Below are 18,139 nucleotides of genomic sequence, written 5' to 3'. Positions count from 1 at the left end.
ATTATATTCTTAACTTATAATAGCAAGGAGTCTATATTTTATGCATTTTGTTTTCACTTTCTTTCACATATGGTCTCTGCTGCATTTTCACCACCGTGTAAAAGAGGCTCTATAATTCTCCTTGTATGGTAGGATTTATACACTTACTGGTCGTCTGTGACAGCCTTAACACAACATTTACATTTCACATGTCTTTTGAACACTGGTCTGTGCTGTGTGTGATCATCTGTGATGAAGAATTACAATCAGCAGTGCATGGCTGTATAGCGCTGTGTTTAAATGGATCCAGTATACAGTAATAGCTCTATACAGTCTAAGAGTAATATGATGCATGATAGTTTAGTCTACAAAGGAATAAAACACAGGGCCCTTCTTTTATAGCAGTCTAAAATGTATTATTATCACTTGCATTTTATATATTTACGTATGCATTTTTGCATTTTGTTAGGCAAAAAATTAGCACCTGCTGTTATTACTCAAGTCCCCATTTTGCTTCCCCTGTCACAATTGACCAATAGCTAAACCCCTACCCCACACAGCGATTGTCCAATCATAGTTCAGCAGCCGTAACTATGCACTGTAGAGAAGCAGCATGTTTGGCGCTATAGGGAAACTCTGTTTATAAAGAGGCATTTTTTCTAACCTTTCCAACACCAAAAAAAAAGAGTAAAAGTGTAAGGAATTAATTAAACACGGTGTTTGTCTGCTTGTCTGTAAGCTGCAAACGTCAGCATTTCCAGCTAAATTGCTTTGTGTCTTCACTGTATTGGGAAAAATCTCTTTATTAGCTTCAGATAAATGTTTGAATACATTTTTGCACAGAACAAGGCCTGTGGATTTTGTCCCCTCATCACTTACATTGAAAGCACATTTAGAGGGGATCTTTTACTAATCAGGAGGGATGATTACAGCAGGCAAATTCTGTTTCAATGTACATATGGGCCCCTGACTATTGTTTTTAGACAGAGTTATCCACTGATGAAATTATGCTGTGAAAAGCTATAATTTGACATGTTTACCTGGACAAGGTCTTCGGGAACCTGCTTGCTATTCTCCAGCACTCTGATTGGAGGGATGATCCAGTCCCTCTTCACTCTGACCACTCCCTTGCCTTGATTTCTCCATGGGTGAAGGGCCTCTTCTTCTGCAGAGCTCCACATCTGAAGGAAACAAGTACAGCATGAAACTCACATGCCAACAACAAAAGAAAGTCACAGGAACATTCAGATAGGGATCACATTGAGTATATTTTTTGTTCCTTTAATTCTCCTTCATGGAAGACAAAATTATGTCATTATATATATTTGCAGCTGTTTACTGTAAAACCATGCCAAGAGTCTCCCTTATAACATTCCCAACAGTCTGATGGAATGGCTGCATGCTAGCTGTAGGCGCTGAGGCTGTCTGTAATGTGGAATCCATGGGATTGTCCAGGGCAGCAGAAGGGATGCAGGGCCACAGCTTCAGGTTTCACTCACTAATACACGTCTTTGTCAGCTCACTTTGATCTGTGTGCAAATTCATCTCAGGACTAGGAAACACAAACACTCACGCTCATTTCACAAGCCCCCATTCAGCACTTCGCTGTCTTGACCACGTTCACAGACAAAACAAACATGTGAGAAACACACTCACACACACACACACACACACACACACACACACACACACAAACAGCTGTCGACTTTGGATTTAGATCCTATGCTTTCCCACCCGCATTCCCACTCACAAATTCCCCTTTATGCTCAGCTCTGCACCTGACTGGGAGTTTGGGGTCACCTTACGGATCTGCTGTGCAGTAGGAATTCCACAGACACACTCATATACAGGCTTTCTCATACACACACCCACACACACATATGTATGTGCATCAACAAACACCCACCCACACATAAGCACATACATTTCCACAAGTTGCTTCCTTCTTTTCTGTGGGAATTCACCGGAATCAGCATTACTTCCCATATGTTTAACAGCTCAAATGCATATGCAATTGCAGAAATAAATGTGGATGTATTATTACTTGCCAAAAAGCTTTGTCTGTAATATTTGTCTGTGTGATTTCACTCAAATATAACTAAATCTTAATGAATGACCTGTTTCAGTAGATTTTAAGTCATTCATAAATACATAAGCCAAAAAATGGATAGTTGATAAATATGTGAATATTTTGTGAAGGCCTGTGATCCCTGCCTTGTTTCTGGGGCGGGTGATCTGATATACTGATCCTTTGGCATGCTGCTGGACAGTGCGGGGAGGAATGGCAACCATGGCTGGCATCTGTTGGCCAAGTCAGAGGGCAGGCTAATCTTAGACTGTTCTATATTCTCGACCCCCACCTATTTAACGTTTTTTTTTGTAGCCATCGTCATCTCCACTCTCACAGAGATGTTTACACTGACATGTCACCCACATAAATTCATCCTTATCTACTTCCATATTTAAGACTTGTGCATATATGAGCTCTCAAACCTCTGCTGGCATAGCACACATTCTGCCTTGTCACTTAACCTCAACATCAATAACAGCTGCATCACAGTTGTATTTCCAAGTATAGCACTTTCTAAGTTTGCCTGATTTGTGGACACTTTGGCTAATGTGTGGTCCCTTTTCTAACTTTGAGAATGCACACACAGTGAGGTGCAGACAAGTGTGAGCTTCAATTTAAGTTAATCAAACACATCACACAACTCTTCTCCAGTCCACCATGCTTTAGTCACCAAACGAGCAATAGGAAGTTTAGGATGAATGTGTTAGAGTTAACCACAGATTGAATTTGAAATGAGTCCATAAATATGAAGAGATGTAAGAGACTTAAGCATACTGTGTAAAAATGAATTTGACAAAATGATATTGAAAGAATTAATTACTACCGCTCTGTCTTCAATCCACAGGCATGCTATATGATCTATAAATCACACAATCAATCAATGGATTATATACAGCATAGGGAAACTGGAAACAACCTCAGACACTACTCTGATGAATGCAAGAAATCCCCAAAACGATTGGTGAATAAAGGGTTGTGTTGGAGTAAAGGTCTGCCATGTGTTTTTAGAAGTTTGATGGACTAACGTGACCACCTTAAAAGTTGCGGTCATACATCAACTATTCTTTGGTAATGCTGAAAGTAACCACAACAAAAAGCAAAGTGCTGCATCTTTTCCAGAATATAAAACATTAAGAGATAGTCAGAAAAGCTTACAACTACCAAGCACCGTTTCTTATTTTGCACACAACCTTTTCACACATATCAGTGTCTTATTCAGTCCCTTTAATCTGATTTTAAAATGACTCTGTGTTTTGGATAGTGGCCCCATTAAGTATCTGCCACTGTTATAATGTGTTTACCAGCCCAGGATGCGGTAACACCAAAGAGTCATGTTACCAATTAGACCAATGAGTGCTGTTTCTGACAGGCTGAACGACGACACCACACACAGATTAACTGTTTTTAGAGGTTTTTCCCAGATACTTTTACAGCTCGGCCTTTCACCTCGAGCCCTCACAGAAGTATAGACAGCTTGTTTGGGAATGATATGCCCTCAAAGAAGAACCGTTAAGCACTCTGTTGGAGTGTTTATGAGACCGAGAAAGTTCGATTCCACCTCTTTGATGTCGGCTTTGGAGAACGAAAATGTATTGTCACATTGCAAATAGTATTCTGGTTCATTTGAAATACTTTAGATCAAGATATGTGCACTAAATTACCTTTCAATACTGTATTATAATAATAATACATTTTATTAATAAACGCTTTTCAACTTAGCCAAGGACAATTTACAAAACCAGATAGACAATCAATACATAATAAAGATGATAACAATATATATCCTAGTATCATAGTCGGTGTACTTAGACTAATAGGAGACAATTGGTAATGATGAGCCTTAAATTGAAAATGGCATAATCAAATGAATGATTATTTTAAAATAAATAATTTCATAATAACCTGAATATATAAAACTATAAACATAAAATATAAATTATCATCATTCTAAGAGAAGCCATGAATATCAATAGGAAGCCACACTACATTTGGTTGGTTACATTTATTAAAAATACACACACTGGTCATAATTAAAGATGACCCTGTAAGAACAGAAGAAGAGTCACAGTTGTATTAACCAAAGGTTATAAACATATAAACGCATTAGGTACTCTGATAAGTAACAACTTAAAATTTAAAAAGTAATGTAATTTGTAGGAACAAGAGTACAATTTACAGTACTTCTTGCATATCAAAACAGAAAGAGACAATATATTTAGGGGGTCACATAATAGCTACACTCAAAAAACACACACACTAACTATTACATTCAGTCACAAAGCCATCGGAGCTGTCCACCTTCTAAGTATTGCTACTGGCACAAATACATTACATTACACTACTCACAAGCCATTACAGTTGTCCTTCCTGTCATGCCTTTAAACTACCTTAGTTTTAGTGCATTTTAACATGGCAATGCAAATACATGTTTCAAACACTAATTGATTGAAAAAAATGGTAAGAGGTGTGAGGGATGTTTACTTCACGCTACAAATGTGGAGAAATGCAACTGTGACAAATTAAAATTATACCAGTTTGTCAAAAGTGTTACATTTTACTAAAATGCTATCTGCCATCTTGTAACAGTTGAATGTATTGGTAAGAGTACCCCCCTGAGAGAGTCCACTGTTCCAATAACTCAAGAACTCTTGTCCAGCCGAGAAGTAATGCCTGCAGCATGCCTGTCTGTCCCTTTAGCCACAGGGCTAGAGGTCACACAGGTGTCCCTCTGGTCACTTCTGTTACTGAACATTCAACCAGTCAGTCACCAACAGTACTGGTCCCACACCCCTACACTTTGCTAAGTCATGACTGCCTGGCATGGGCACGGACACCCTATTTATGGTGCCACAGTGTAAGTCCCCCTCGGAGCAGATGTCCGAGCTTTGGAAATGCTGAGCAAGGTTATAATATTAAACTAAGAATAAAAGTAGGACTCAATTAAAATGGAGTTACTGGAAAAAAAATTGAAAAGAATCTTATCTGACAACTAAAGTGGTGGATTAAATTAACGAGAATGACATTTGATCGTTTCTTCATTCAATAGAGCATGGGGAAGAATCTTCTAGATGTGAAAGAGGCACACATTTACTATTAATACAGGGATGAACTGTCCCTCTCCTCTACTTTCCCATCATATATTCTGTTAATGGGAATAGGCCAGAACAAAAACATAATCTGTTTAAACAATAACCTCCTAATGCATCTTTGCAAACTTAAGCTGAGAGAACACTAGGAGAAACACAATTAAAACCAACAGTACTTAAGTTTGAGTGGCGATCCCAACATTTCCAGAGATACCAACTACATCGGACTGAATATAAATATAAATATGTGAAAAATTATTAAATCTTGGGTTTGAATATTTAACTCAATGTAAGTATAATACAACAACAACATGTAGGAACATATAGTATACAGTTTTCAAAAAAATAAAGAAACTTCAAGGGAAAAAGGGGTTTAAAGGGTTAATAGAGAGGAGAAGAAATTTAAAAATAAATTTACCCATTTAAAGACTGCATTTTTAAACATCTCTACATGGGTTTATTACCTTATTTATTGGGGATACAAAATGGCACATTGCTGCTAGCTTTTTCTTGTGCATGACCTCTAAAACAACAACTGCCACCACTTGGTTTTATATGTCTCAGTCCATAAAATATATTAATAAAGAGGAAAGGACTTTTTTTAACAATCTGGAAGTTGTCTCTCTACCCTTAGCTCCCTCTGAAACCCTAGTCAGTGTAAAACAGCCTGCAGGTATCCACACCCAGCAGGACATGTGATTCAGACCCTAAATCCACTGACTGATTGTTTCCGATGAGTGAGACCTCAGCGCCAGCTGGCCGCTGCTACAGACTCTTGATTTGTACCCGATTTCATGGTTCAGAAACGGCCCACTCCTCTTTCGGCGAGGGGGATTACAGAGCGGGACAAATGGCATCACGCATGCATCTGGGAACAGCTGTGGCTGCTGCCCACTCCTCAACACAACATACACCCAGAAGGCCCGAAACACTGCCCAGTTCAAAACACCAGCTCACTGAAAATTAAAAAAGAACTGGAAGCTATCGGGTGACAAAGCCTTTGGATTGGATTGACAGCTGCAGGGTTAAACTATTTCTTTTTTTTTTTTTTAAATCAGGACAAATTTCTATTTGTTTTGTTTTACTTGAAAAGAAGCCATGTCCAAACTGTATGTGTATTTTTCCACATGTGAGCTTTTAGCAACTGTTGCTTAGCATGTAGCAAATTGTCCTCTTCCAACATGGACGACAAATAGGGACTTAAAAAGGCTACTATTATTGATGCAGATTCACTCATTAAAGGAATACTCCACCAACAATGTATCTTTTTATGTTTTCAGCCACTGTAGTTTTGAAAGGTGGATTTTATTTATTTGTTTATTAGTGGGGGCTAGCAGCTGTGGTCAGCTTGGATTCAAAGCAGTTTCAATGGATTCCAATGGTTTCGCTAGACAAAGTGTATTTAGGGATTTATTGGTAAAATGAGTACTGGTTGAAATAGTTTTAGATTTTTTGATGCTTTTTTTGCTGTAATGTTGGAACACCTGCTGTTCCTTGTGATAGAGTCAGCTATAAACTTTGAATTTTGGTGGAGTGGATTTTTTTCATTTAATAAAAAATACTATACAGTAATCAAACACTTTTTATTATTTGGGGATCTTGGGCTTGTAACACCTCTGGCATTTGAATGTGCAATATAACCACATATCTGCCTCACCACACAGAGCTTAAGTAGGTCTATGATATCTGCACCCAGCCTGAAGACTGGAATCCTGCACCCTAAAGGTCATACTTTAATGTTTACAGGTCTTTCAAGTCATCCACAGGGTTATTTATTTATGTTTATATGGAAAGTCATAAATAAAATGATTACTGAGGTCCTGAGGATTTGACCGAAATATCTTTTGTGTAATGTCATTAGTGGCTTAGGCCTCACTGCGACAAACTATTATTTGTTTGTTTGTACTATTACCCATGGTTCATCCCATGTTCAAAAGAGACAACTCATATTTTTTTAGGTTTTTTTTCCACGATCACTTAGCCATGGCATATGAACATGACCCACAAAAGCAGCATAAATTCACCAAGACTTTCAACCACACAGAAACTGAAAATTTGGAGTAACTTTTGACAAGGTCAGAGACACCGATTGAGCACATCTGAATTATTCATTTCTACAGCTACCCAGAATCTGCAACATCTGAATTATAGAGCACAAGGTAGCAAGACTTCCCTGAAGAATCACTGGAGGCCAACTCACTCACCCTCCCAACCTGGGCTTCATTCCTTCTCCAAACAGAGAGAAAGACTGATGGTGGTTGGAAGTGGTAATATGTCAGTTTACATTGTCATCCATTTTAGATCTAGATAATGGCGTCTGCTGACAGGGGCCACTAATGATGCCCTGAGCCCTCTGTACACATCTGGAGTCTCGTCCTCCTCAAAACACTTCATCATCCTCTTTCCAACCAGGATGAAATGTTTAGATCAGCCGTAACCTCTGATTGCAGAGCCAGTTTAGTGCCTCTATTGATGAAAATCAGTTAATGTTTAGCGAAGACATCACTCAGGTAAAAACATAAACTGTATATTTGAAGAGTGGGGCAGCTGAAGGTTATTCTCTAACCAAGATCACACTCTGAGGGACAGGAAGTCTTGGGCTAAAATTTGGGGGTAGCCTGAATCCATACAGCAAGGGACAGAGAGGGGGCCAGTTTCACACAGGACAGCTCAAGTGCAAGTGGAGTACCTTTACAGCAGCCTATCCAATCCATAGGTTCAATGACTTGTTATACCCATGTTTATAGCAATCAGAAAATAAATGGAGAGGGACACTACACTTCTCTATTGCTCAGGCACCTGTGCTCTAAGTTCTTTATAGAGTCAAAAGTTAAACTAAATCAACAACAGTCCACTAAACACAGAAAACAAAAAATAAATCAACATATTTTGTTCATTTTAGTTAACAGCAGCTATGAAAAGACAATGTTTTTTCTTACCTGACAAAGCAGAGCACCCAGCACACACACCATCAACATCTGTACCGCCATCCTCAGTACCTGCACTCAGAAACTCAGTATGACCAGGCCCCTGATGACTGAAAGATCTGAGGCTCCTTTAGTAAGAACTGGGCTCCTGAGCAGCTCTACTGGATGAAAAAGGCCAAACTCTCCAACCCTGGAACTTTTTCCTCTCTTTCCTTCTCTCTATCCTCTTGCTATTGCTGTCTCTCTGTCCCTCCTTTCCTCTCCCAGCGTTTGTCTCTCACAGCTCCTCCCTGTCCATAGCTGGGGTATGTCTCACTGTCGTGGGGTAAGGGGTTAGAATTTCAGCAGCGGCCCTCCCATATACCCCAGCACATGTGCTGTCACTCACAGACCGATGAGAGAAAGAGAGAGACAGAAGGAGGGAGAGAGGGAGGGAGGGAGAGAGAGAGAGAGAGAGAGAGAGAGAGAGAGAGAGAGAGAGAGAGAGAGAGAGAGAGAAGCAGGGCAGCTGTTGGTGTAGACATTCACACAGTCTTCACTGTCATGTAAGTAAGTCAGTAAGTAAACTTTTTTAAAACAACAGTGCTTTACAGAGAGACAAAGAGCAAGAAAGCCAAAATAATATGTACAATCTGGACAAATACAAAGTACGACTTTATTAAATTACCAACAGTCCAAATCACAAAGATTGTCAGTTTACAATGATGTCAAACAGAAAAGCAGAAACAAACAGAAGCTGAAACCAGCGAATGTTTGGCATTCTTCCTTTAAAGATATTACTAATTTATTAAACAATTAAAGAAGCAGTACGTGGGATTTAGTGCCATCTAGCGGTGAGGTTGCAGACCAACCAACTGAATACCCCTTCCTAGTCTGGCTGTCACAAGACCAAGCTCAATCTTTTAAGATTGAACATTAATCAGGGGAGTCTGCTCTGTATTTTCTACTGCACAAGGGTGCGATGGTACGAGGTGTGATCAACGAGCATAGTTCAAATGTCCTTCAACCAATCAGACCAACGATCCAGGTGACGTAGCAGCGACAGCGGCATCAGTGGGTTGCTGCGCTTCGGTGGCAGAATGTAAACAAGAAGCTGCTTGGTCGCCTCTCTATCATCATCGTGTTAAACCCGCCAATAGCGCGCCAGGTGGATAAGCCAGTTTGTGATTGGTCCATGCAAAATTGTAACGGAAGCAGGATAGATAAACATACAGGTTTCCAGCCTGAGCTGCAGGGCGAAATCAAATTGCTGGCTGATCAGGCTGGGTTTACCCAGTGTTTTGTTTGTCTGTTCCAAAAGCAGAACCTCTATCACTTTAGATTGATAATTAATAGCTTTTTTTTGGACAATGAAATTATACGTTAAAGATTTGGAAGCAAATACATCTGTCTCCATTAGCCCATAGTAATACGCTACGAAACTAAAACTGAAAAACAGCCAATGACGTCAATCCTAGGACTAAATAGCCACAAAAATCAATTCAACAGTTCCTTGACCACACTATACATCGATTTGTCTTTTGAAATCTGTTGCTGCCCCACTGTGAGGAAATAAAACAAAAAATATTTTACAGCCCCCACTAGACAGCACAACATACTCTTGTGTTTAAAGCCTTAAGTAGCTTAGCACTTGTTTTCTTCTTAAATCCATCTTCTTAAATCCACAACCTTCATGTCGTAAGGCCGCATACGTAACCTCGCTGTCTAGTGCGGTCTATGTCGTGCCCTCACGCATTCAGAACATTCAGCCAGAACTCTTTGATCTCCTGCTATTTTGAACACTCATGTCAGAGCAGAAGATGAAGATCTAATGGTGCTCAATGGGTGATGTCAAAGCAGAGATTGCCATGTCTGTTATGCTTCAAATTTGACAGAAACACTACCATGAGTGATGAAGTGTTTTAGGCAAACATCTCAGCTGCAAGAAAAGGTTGTTGTCCAGAAACAGAGTGAGAAAGTTAGTTTACTTTGTTGGTTATGTGTTCTCAGGGGAAACACAAACAGCCGGAAAGATGTGTTTGGCATTTTGGGACGGTTAGAGCGCCCAAGCGCTACTTTCAACACCCTTTCAGCAAGTCTGCTCAGAGGTCAAAGGCCGATACGGATCATTAGGAAGTAAACAACTTCGGACCACATTGGCCTCCCTTTCACCATGGACACTGCTTTACTTGTGGGACAGATACCTATTCATGTTAAAAACCATAGACTAACATTAAGTATCACAGTTATAAACAAGAAGAGCACTTAGAGAGCGCAGAACTATGCCAAGGTAATGCCCTTTCTCTCAATGTTAATGGAATACATGTATCCGTCCCGTGATTCGGATCCAGTACAACATTTAATGGGTTCTTCCTTGGCCCATGCTACAACGTTTCACCAAGTTTCATGAAAATCGGGTTTGTAGTTTTTCCGGTAATCCTGCTGACAAACAGACAAAAGAAACAGCACAGAAAACATTACCTCCTTAATAGGAATCAACTACACAAATGAAACTCTAAATTGTGAATGTACAGGAGATACAGAGATACTGTTGATACTACAGTCTAGAAACTCTCATGTTAGAAGGTAGAGCAGTGAAATAATTAAGAGTGTGTGCGAGAGCGTGCTGAGTGGGTGCCGGCATGCTTCCATGTGTTGGTGTGTCCATGAGTGTGAGTGTGTAAGTTCTGGTATAAAGGGGTGCTTTTACAGCACCTGTCTCTGTCATTTCAGGCAGAGGCAGTTGGCGCCCTGATGTTTCCCTTCCTTCGCCCCCCACACACACTTCCCAAACAACAGGCTCTCATACCGGAGCACATGCAGACATTTCATGTGGTGCTGGAAGGATATAGCATGTCTACTGGGTAGTCTAGATTAGTGTTTTCTGTATAAGGGGCTCATGTGTTACTCTTAGAAATAAAACCATGTCTAAAGGTGATGCTGGAGTTTAAAAAATTAACCAAGTACTGAAAGAATAACCAAAACCATCTTTACAGAGAGAAGGCACTCTGCTGCCCACTGTTGGCAGAAATAACAGCTCACATTAACTCAGAAAGAGTTGTATACGACTAAGGGACAAGTAGCCTATTAAAACTAAGAGTGTATTCGTAACGGAAACTATATTCAATAATCCTGTGATGGGGATTTAATTGCTACATTACTGAATGAAATGCATACATTATCCTCTTTTTTGGAATTAAAATAATCCTGTTATTATTTAGAGGAGAACTAATTGATTTTTTGGCCATTTGGGAGTAGCAGAACAAGTTGTATTATCAGTGTTGGAATGCAACTTAAGTACTGCACCCCAAAAACGGAGAATAATAACATAATAGGATGCCATCTAAACCCACCCCACTATTACTTCAATTCATCATGAATTTCTTCAGTTTTTGGATTAGTTGTTCACCGTGGAGGCCTCCAAGAACTCATGGTAAAACGAAGTGAGCTATTGATATGCAAATGATCATTTTGAGGGTGAAGTATTCTTTTAAGTACAATTTAGAAGTACTTTACTTGAGTATTTCAATCTTATGCTACTTTATATCACCACATATCTGTCACAATCTTCAGGGAAAGGTGGACTCAAATGCAGAGAGGGCGCAGGCAAAGGTAAGTTGAGCAGAAGATTTATTTCTCAACATAATCCAAAAGGTGGTAGCAGTCAAAAATAAGAATCCCAGGAAAACAAGAACACTGAGACAAACCGGGTAGACTAACAAATAGAACTCCAAAACAGAAACAATGACCTGACACAAGACAAGGGAAACACAAAGATAAAATACACAGGATAACGAGGACAAACAAGGTACAGGTGACACAACAGGTGGAACACATCAGGGCGGGGCAGGACAATCACAAGAGCGGGAAAACACATGAAGTAAAACCAGACAAGACAGAAAACCAGACTATCAAAATAAAACAGGAAACAGAACATACAGACACACACGGAAAACAAGACAGGAACTACAGCTAGACAAGACAAGGGAGGAAACACGGGCTACAACAGAAAACAGAACAAATACACAACAAAAACAGGAAACAAGAACAGAAACTCAACCAACAGAAACTCAAACTCAAAACCATGACAATATCAGAGAGAAATATTGTACTTTTTACTCCACAGCATTTATTTGCATGTCAGGTCTTACTTTTGGATTAAGATTTTTCAGGCATAACATAGGGGCTTATATTATTGGCTTATTGGCTACACATTGACAAACATTAAATAATATATAATAATACAATGTGTTATTCAGAATAATTCATAACTCTGAAAGTAGTGTTTCTGCATTATGAACATGTTACTTTAAGTGCATTTTGCTGATAATACCATTCGACTTTTATTTTTTTTTAATGCAGGACTTTTACTGGACTTTACTCTTTTGTTGTCTTTTCTTGAAAAAAACCCCCCATCTAAATAAATATAATTAGAATTTTTTTTCTTTCTTTTTTAGATTATTTTTTTGGGCTTTTCCGCCTTTAATTGATAGGACAGCTAGGTGAGAAAGGGGGAAGACTTGCAGGAAATCGTCACAGGTCAGATTCCAACCCTGGACCTCTGCATCGAGGCATAAACCTCTCAGTGTATGTGGGCCTGCTCTTCCCACTGACCCAACCCGGCCACAATCTAATTTGAAATTTGATCGGAATTGGAATGTTGCAATTCATTAAGCTTTCTGGACCACTGTAATTGCTTGCAAGTAATGCAGCTAGCTCAACTAGCCAAACTAGTCATCCAGAAATAAAGGAAGACTTAGTCTATTACAAATTCAGCAGGTAAGAGAGCTATCAGCCCAGTCAGCTAATGGTTTTAAAGTAGGTTAAAAAAAAAAAAAAGGTAAAAGTATTTTTTCCTCTTTGGCAGGAGAAGGTTTGCCATTGTATATTTAATGATATTAAAAACTACACATGAACTTCAGAAATGTACAAGTTAATTATATATGAAAGAAACTCACATGCAAAAACAGCATTTGTGCACTGCACCACATTGTCATCACTGAGGAATATGAGACCCAGCAGAACACAAAATCACAAGTTTTGAAGGCTTGTTAGTGCAGGGTTGCAGTGAGACGATAATAGCAAAGAGACTTGCAGTGTTCTTGAAGCTATAGTCAGGTCACTAAACAATATTCAGCTTAACACAGAGGTGGCTCGGAGCCCCACTGATCAGGAAATAAGGAACCCAACCTGGTAGCTGTCTGGCTCACCAGGAACACAGTAACACTATTAATGATGAATATTGGAGGGGGGCAGAGAAAGCCTGTACTTGGTTTTCACATTATTTCACTGACAGCAATGACAGGTACAGTGGTGAACCATCTCGAAATCCACTGTTGAAGATTTTTGCAAGTCAAAGTGTCATTCATCAATATCCACTTTAAGAAAGGTAATAATATAAGACCTAAACATATTATTTTATATATATATAAAATTTACTATTTACTATTTATTTTAGCAGCACTTAATGTGGGAAACAGTTTTTTTGTTATGTTTTTGTCGTCCTATGAGGAAAAATCTCCTCTTTTAGGGTTGCTTAGACTTCCACAATTCACAGGATGAAATCTGTATTGGTCCCATATTTGGTTCAACAAGACATCTTCATATAAATACTTATATTTATTTATTGTATAATGTATTGACACTTTCATGTATCTATATGCTCTGTTTTGCATCTCTTGATGTTTGTCTGGGAACAAGTAATTCGACCATATCTTGTGTTGATAATTCATTACTTCATGCTAGTCTTCTAATTTTGTTCAATAAGAAAATAAATTGCAAAACCCCTTCTTCAAGACAACTAATGCAACTCGACTAATTTATTACTTTAATTTAGGCTTATTTTTATTTTAGGGTTATTTTTGCTTGCCTGGCTCCTAGACAGGAAGTCAATTCCAATGCCAACAAAGTATTACATGCAGTCTCCAATTAAGTGGCTAATTGGGCCAAAGCTCTAACACCGTTTGAAGTGCATTGCAAAGCACTAATATAATTTCTGCATGTATAATGTAGAAGTGAAACTGCCATCGTTAGTGTGAGGCACCGATCGGCTACCAAAACATTTGCCAAAGTAGCATTTTTGCAAAAGGTTGCAAATTTGTTGAAAAACTACTCTTCACACCTTAAAATACAGTTTTGTTGTTTTTGTGCATTAATCCCTTTTGAAATACACTTATATCCTATTGCATCTCATCTTTGTATTAAATTACGTACAGCAAATGTTGCATCATTATTATTACTCATATCTGTCTCAGTATACATGTAGGACATGGGAGACTGAATAAGACACCTTTGTTCCATCTGTGCATCAGTTTGTCAGTTAGACTTCTGTGTGCGTATTTCTTTTGTGCCTTTTTTGATGGCAGTATTTTGTACTTTTTGCAGCAATTGTTTTGATTTTATACACCTGCAGAGGGCAATGTTAGACCATGTATGCATTCAGCTCGGGAGGAGAGATAGGAAACTTCTGAGACTTGAGGGTTTGTCTAACAAGAGTCTGAGGATGGAGGGCACACTATTAAGCAGATAAACAACAGCCATTGACTCACAATGTAACACGGAGACAGCAAAGTGCAGTTTTCTAATCAAAACATCACAGAGACAAAAGCCTTGCAAGAAGCACCGCTATACACCATACACATAGAACAATGGTGATAAAGGTCTCTGCATTACTCAGCTAATCCAATTGTTCTGTATAATGTCTCTGAATATGTATTTGCATTCAGCTCACAAATTTGTAACTTCTCTGTCAGTGCAGAAAAACAACAGCAACTCAAAAGCCGTGAACGGCACAATGTAACATTTCCAGAGGTGAGTGTGTGAGGTGGTTGGGTTACTGCAGCTCTGCCTTCGCCCCAGTCAGCCAGTTGCCAATTAGAGCCAACACATATGACACACTTGACTCCCTCGCTTGAACCATGGCTGGAGATAATAGGCCTCTTCCTGCAGTTAAATCGATGACATACTGTCCCAGGGTGGATGTCTGTCTGCCTCGGTACACACACACACACACACACACACACACACACACACACACACACTTTTTTTCCCTCTTATCTGTCATACAGTAAGAGTAAAATGTGACCTTTCTGTTTCTTACACAGAAATACACAAGCAACACACACACACACACACACACCCCAAAACCAATAATTTACAACCAGACAAAATGGACCCTATTATTCACAGTGAGATAAGAAACTAGTGCAAATAAGCCCTTGATACAGAGTTAAGTTATGTGTACATTAGGGGTGTGAATCTTCACTGGTCTCACAATTCGATTCGATTACGATTTTCCTGTCAACGATTCAAATTGATTCGATATCACGATGCATCATGATGCTTCACCTCCTCAATACTATTATATATTGCTACACATGGTTTTCATCAACAAATTCAAGCAGTCAGATATATGAACTCCCCTTTTTATTGTATCTGCTCTTAAAAAGAACCTTCCTGAATGTAGCGGAGTCTGAACACAGCAAACAGACAAAAGGCAAAAACAAAAAAAGCAGCAACCGGAAAATCAACAAGTAACATCAGTAGGCAATAATTGATTATGGTCTGTCGCTGCATCGATGCAGAATCGTCTAGGTCAGCATCGCGATGCATCGATGCAATGATTATTTTCAACAACCCTAGTATACATTCAAAGCTAATCCAGTTAAGTCTGTTCATATATCTAGCTAACCCCACAGGAGGCGTCTGGGCTGTTTGAGGGCACCTGAGTCATGGGGATTACAGACGTTACGGTAATGGATATCTGCTGTGCACGGTAATAGGCAGACGCCTTGCGTGAACTTGCAGTAGTCAGGTCTCGATGTTGTTGTTTCTGACTTGCATCTTGATTTGGTTGTTAGACATTGGCTAGTGATAGGGCAGGGTCATAGCTGGCTAAGCAAAAGCATAAACATTGCATCAGTACAAATTCACAAAGCTCTGTGTGATGCAAGTCCACTCGTACATCATACACTCAGTGCTGAGCTTGTAATGCTCACTTTCTCTGGAAAAATGAAAAATTAAGCAGTTCAGGAATAGAGAAGAGTGGAGGGAGGCCTCTGCATGGGTTTTTGGATGGGGGGACAGAATTGAGGTGAGGGGTGGATGGGGTTGGGTGTGGGGTGGGAGGTGGTTGACAGTCATGTGCATGCGTGAGCCTAATCTGCCTCTATCAGCTGTCAGAGTCTGGGATGTCAAGGCTACCAGGGCTCCTGGTCCTCCCTCTTGCTCTCTCTCTGTCCCTCCCTCTCTTCACTGGCAATGTCATGTTGTCAGCCCACATATGCTTGTCTGCAGTGGAGGGGGGTGGGGGCAGGGGGTGTGTGGGGGGGGGGGGGGGGGGGGGGAAGAGACATAGGCACATGGGCAGCCTCCGTCTTTTTTCTGTCGCTGTCGACACTTGTCTTCTTGCCTGTGTGTGCTGACGTTGTTCCCTTTTAACCCCTCCAGCTCCCCCTGTCCTCTCTCCCTGCTGCTCTCCTCTCTGTCTCTGTACATGGATAACATCAGAGGCAGCGCTTCGTTGAGTCGAGAATTACACTCACAGGGCTTTTACTTCTGGCATGATTTTGTCCCCCTGCCGCTTTCTGTTCATTTAACATCAAACACAATTTTGTAACATCTTTAATTTAGGCAGCAGGGTGGCGTTTTGAGTATGGGGGCTGTCCTTCAGAGTTTGCACTCTGCAGCAATGCTTTTCTGCAGCTGACCCTGAGCTCTGACCTCCCAGTACTGGAGGATGTGGGTGGGGGGGGGGCACTTCACTACAGTGTGTACTGGTGTACTGGTTCCTGGTGCTCACAATGTTAAAAAAAAAAAACTACAATAGAAAAATTGAACAGCAGCATGTTGTTCCAGTATCAGTGTCCATGTTTATTCATAGATGCTGCTTAGCCTCAGCTTGTGCCGGTTATGATGTATTACATTTGAGTCAGAAAGCTGAGCTGATGTTCAATCTCTGAACAACCCATTAGGTTGTTAATCAACATTTAGCTTTGTTTTGAAGGTATTTCAAAAATCCTCAAAAAATATCCCGTCTGCTTCATGATATACCAAGGCACCACTCAATAAACCTGTTTCTGATTCTAATGATGATAAAAGTTTCGCCTCTTTTTCCTAATCCAAATTAGGATTGTAGCCTCCTTGTTCAATTTGAACAATAACATGAACTGAAATGAAAAATGTTATCAATTAACAACTGATTAATAACTGATAACATTTTTCATTTCATTTATATATATACACATACACACACATTTTTTCTTTTCAATATTGTATATTGTCATACAAAACAAGGCATTAATATTTTACTTGCAACTTGAGACACGGGTTAAACATTTTTTTTTTTCATCCAGATGGTTAGAATACTCTTCAAGAATGCTGGAAATATCATCAGAACCCCAGTAAGTGTTGTTCAGCGATCTTCTCTATTTATTTTTCAGAAAATTAGATGCTTAGCTCAATGACATATTTGTCATTGCATTAAACACAAAAAAAATTCCATTTGAAAAATGTAAAACCTGGACAAATCTGTCTGGTTGGCTAGATACCACTACTTTTTTGCAATTTGGTTGAATCAATATTTTAAAAACATTACTTTTACATTGTTACTATGAATCTAAAATACTTTGAGGTACAGTGCAATCCAGTCTGCAGTGTTTGTTTTTCCACTGATCATTTCTTGCTTTTTGTGTCTTTTTTGCTATTCAAAGGTGGTGTTTAACATTTAACACAAAGGTATGCTTGTTTTAATTAAAAAACAAAATTCTGCATGCCATTTATTTCTGTGTTTTTTAATGTAGCTGAGACCATTTTTTAGCTTTGAGTAATACATTTAGTTTCTATGGAGGCTTTTAACATCTGAACAGGGACAACAGATTAAAAAAAAACTGGCAGATTTTTATTTTTTACAGTTTCTCTGCTCGTCAATGTGAACTGTCCCTGTGGGATAATCCCATCTTTTTTTTTACTCTAGATGAAAACCCTTGGGTTTGTGTGTTCTGAGTAATGAGAAGCCCATATGCCAAAGACAGCAGTCAAGCGTTTATATCTGTATGGGTAACGGTGCTCTCGCCCCAGTGACCTGCCCCTGGCACTTG

The 18,139-nt window shown here is 39.5% G+C and overlaps 1 protein-coding gene across 2 annotated transcripts in view; it reads right to left on the bottom strand.

Annotated features, from left to right (window-relative positions):
• cdh15 (cadherin 15, type 1, M-cadherin (myotubule)) overlaps positions 1–18,139 on the bottom strand; it is a 36,133-nt gene that overhangs the window by 7,039 nt on the left and 10,955 nt on the right. Inside the window, exons 1-2 of one of the 2 annotated variants that reach the window (XM_031324310.2) lie at positions 8,076–8,457; positions 1,020–1,160 (exon numbers count right to left, since the gene is read on the bottom strand). In XM_031324310.2, coding sequence (XP_031180170.1) covers positions 1,020–1,160; positions 8,076–8,126 — 192 coding nt within the window. In that variant the 5' untranslated portion in view covers positions 8,127–8,457. Of the gene's footprint in view, positions 1–1,019; positions 1,161–8,075; positions 8,458–18,139 lie in introns of those variants that run through there. The other variant, XM_035999497.1, reaches the window with a different exon arrangement.

The sequence above is a fragment of the Sander lucioperca genome, chromosome 3, assembly GCF_008315115.2.
Source record: "Sander lucioperca isolate FBNREF2018 chromosome 3, SLUC_FBN_1.2, whole genome shotgun sequence".
Lineage (NCBI taxonomy): Eukaryota > Metazoa > Chordata > Actinopteri > Perciformes > Percidae > Sander > Sander lucioperca.
The sequence above is the reverse complement of the archived record's forward strand: the minus strand, read 5'-3'. Positions and strand labels throughout refer to the sequence as shown.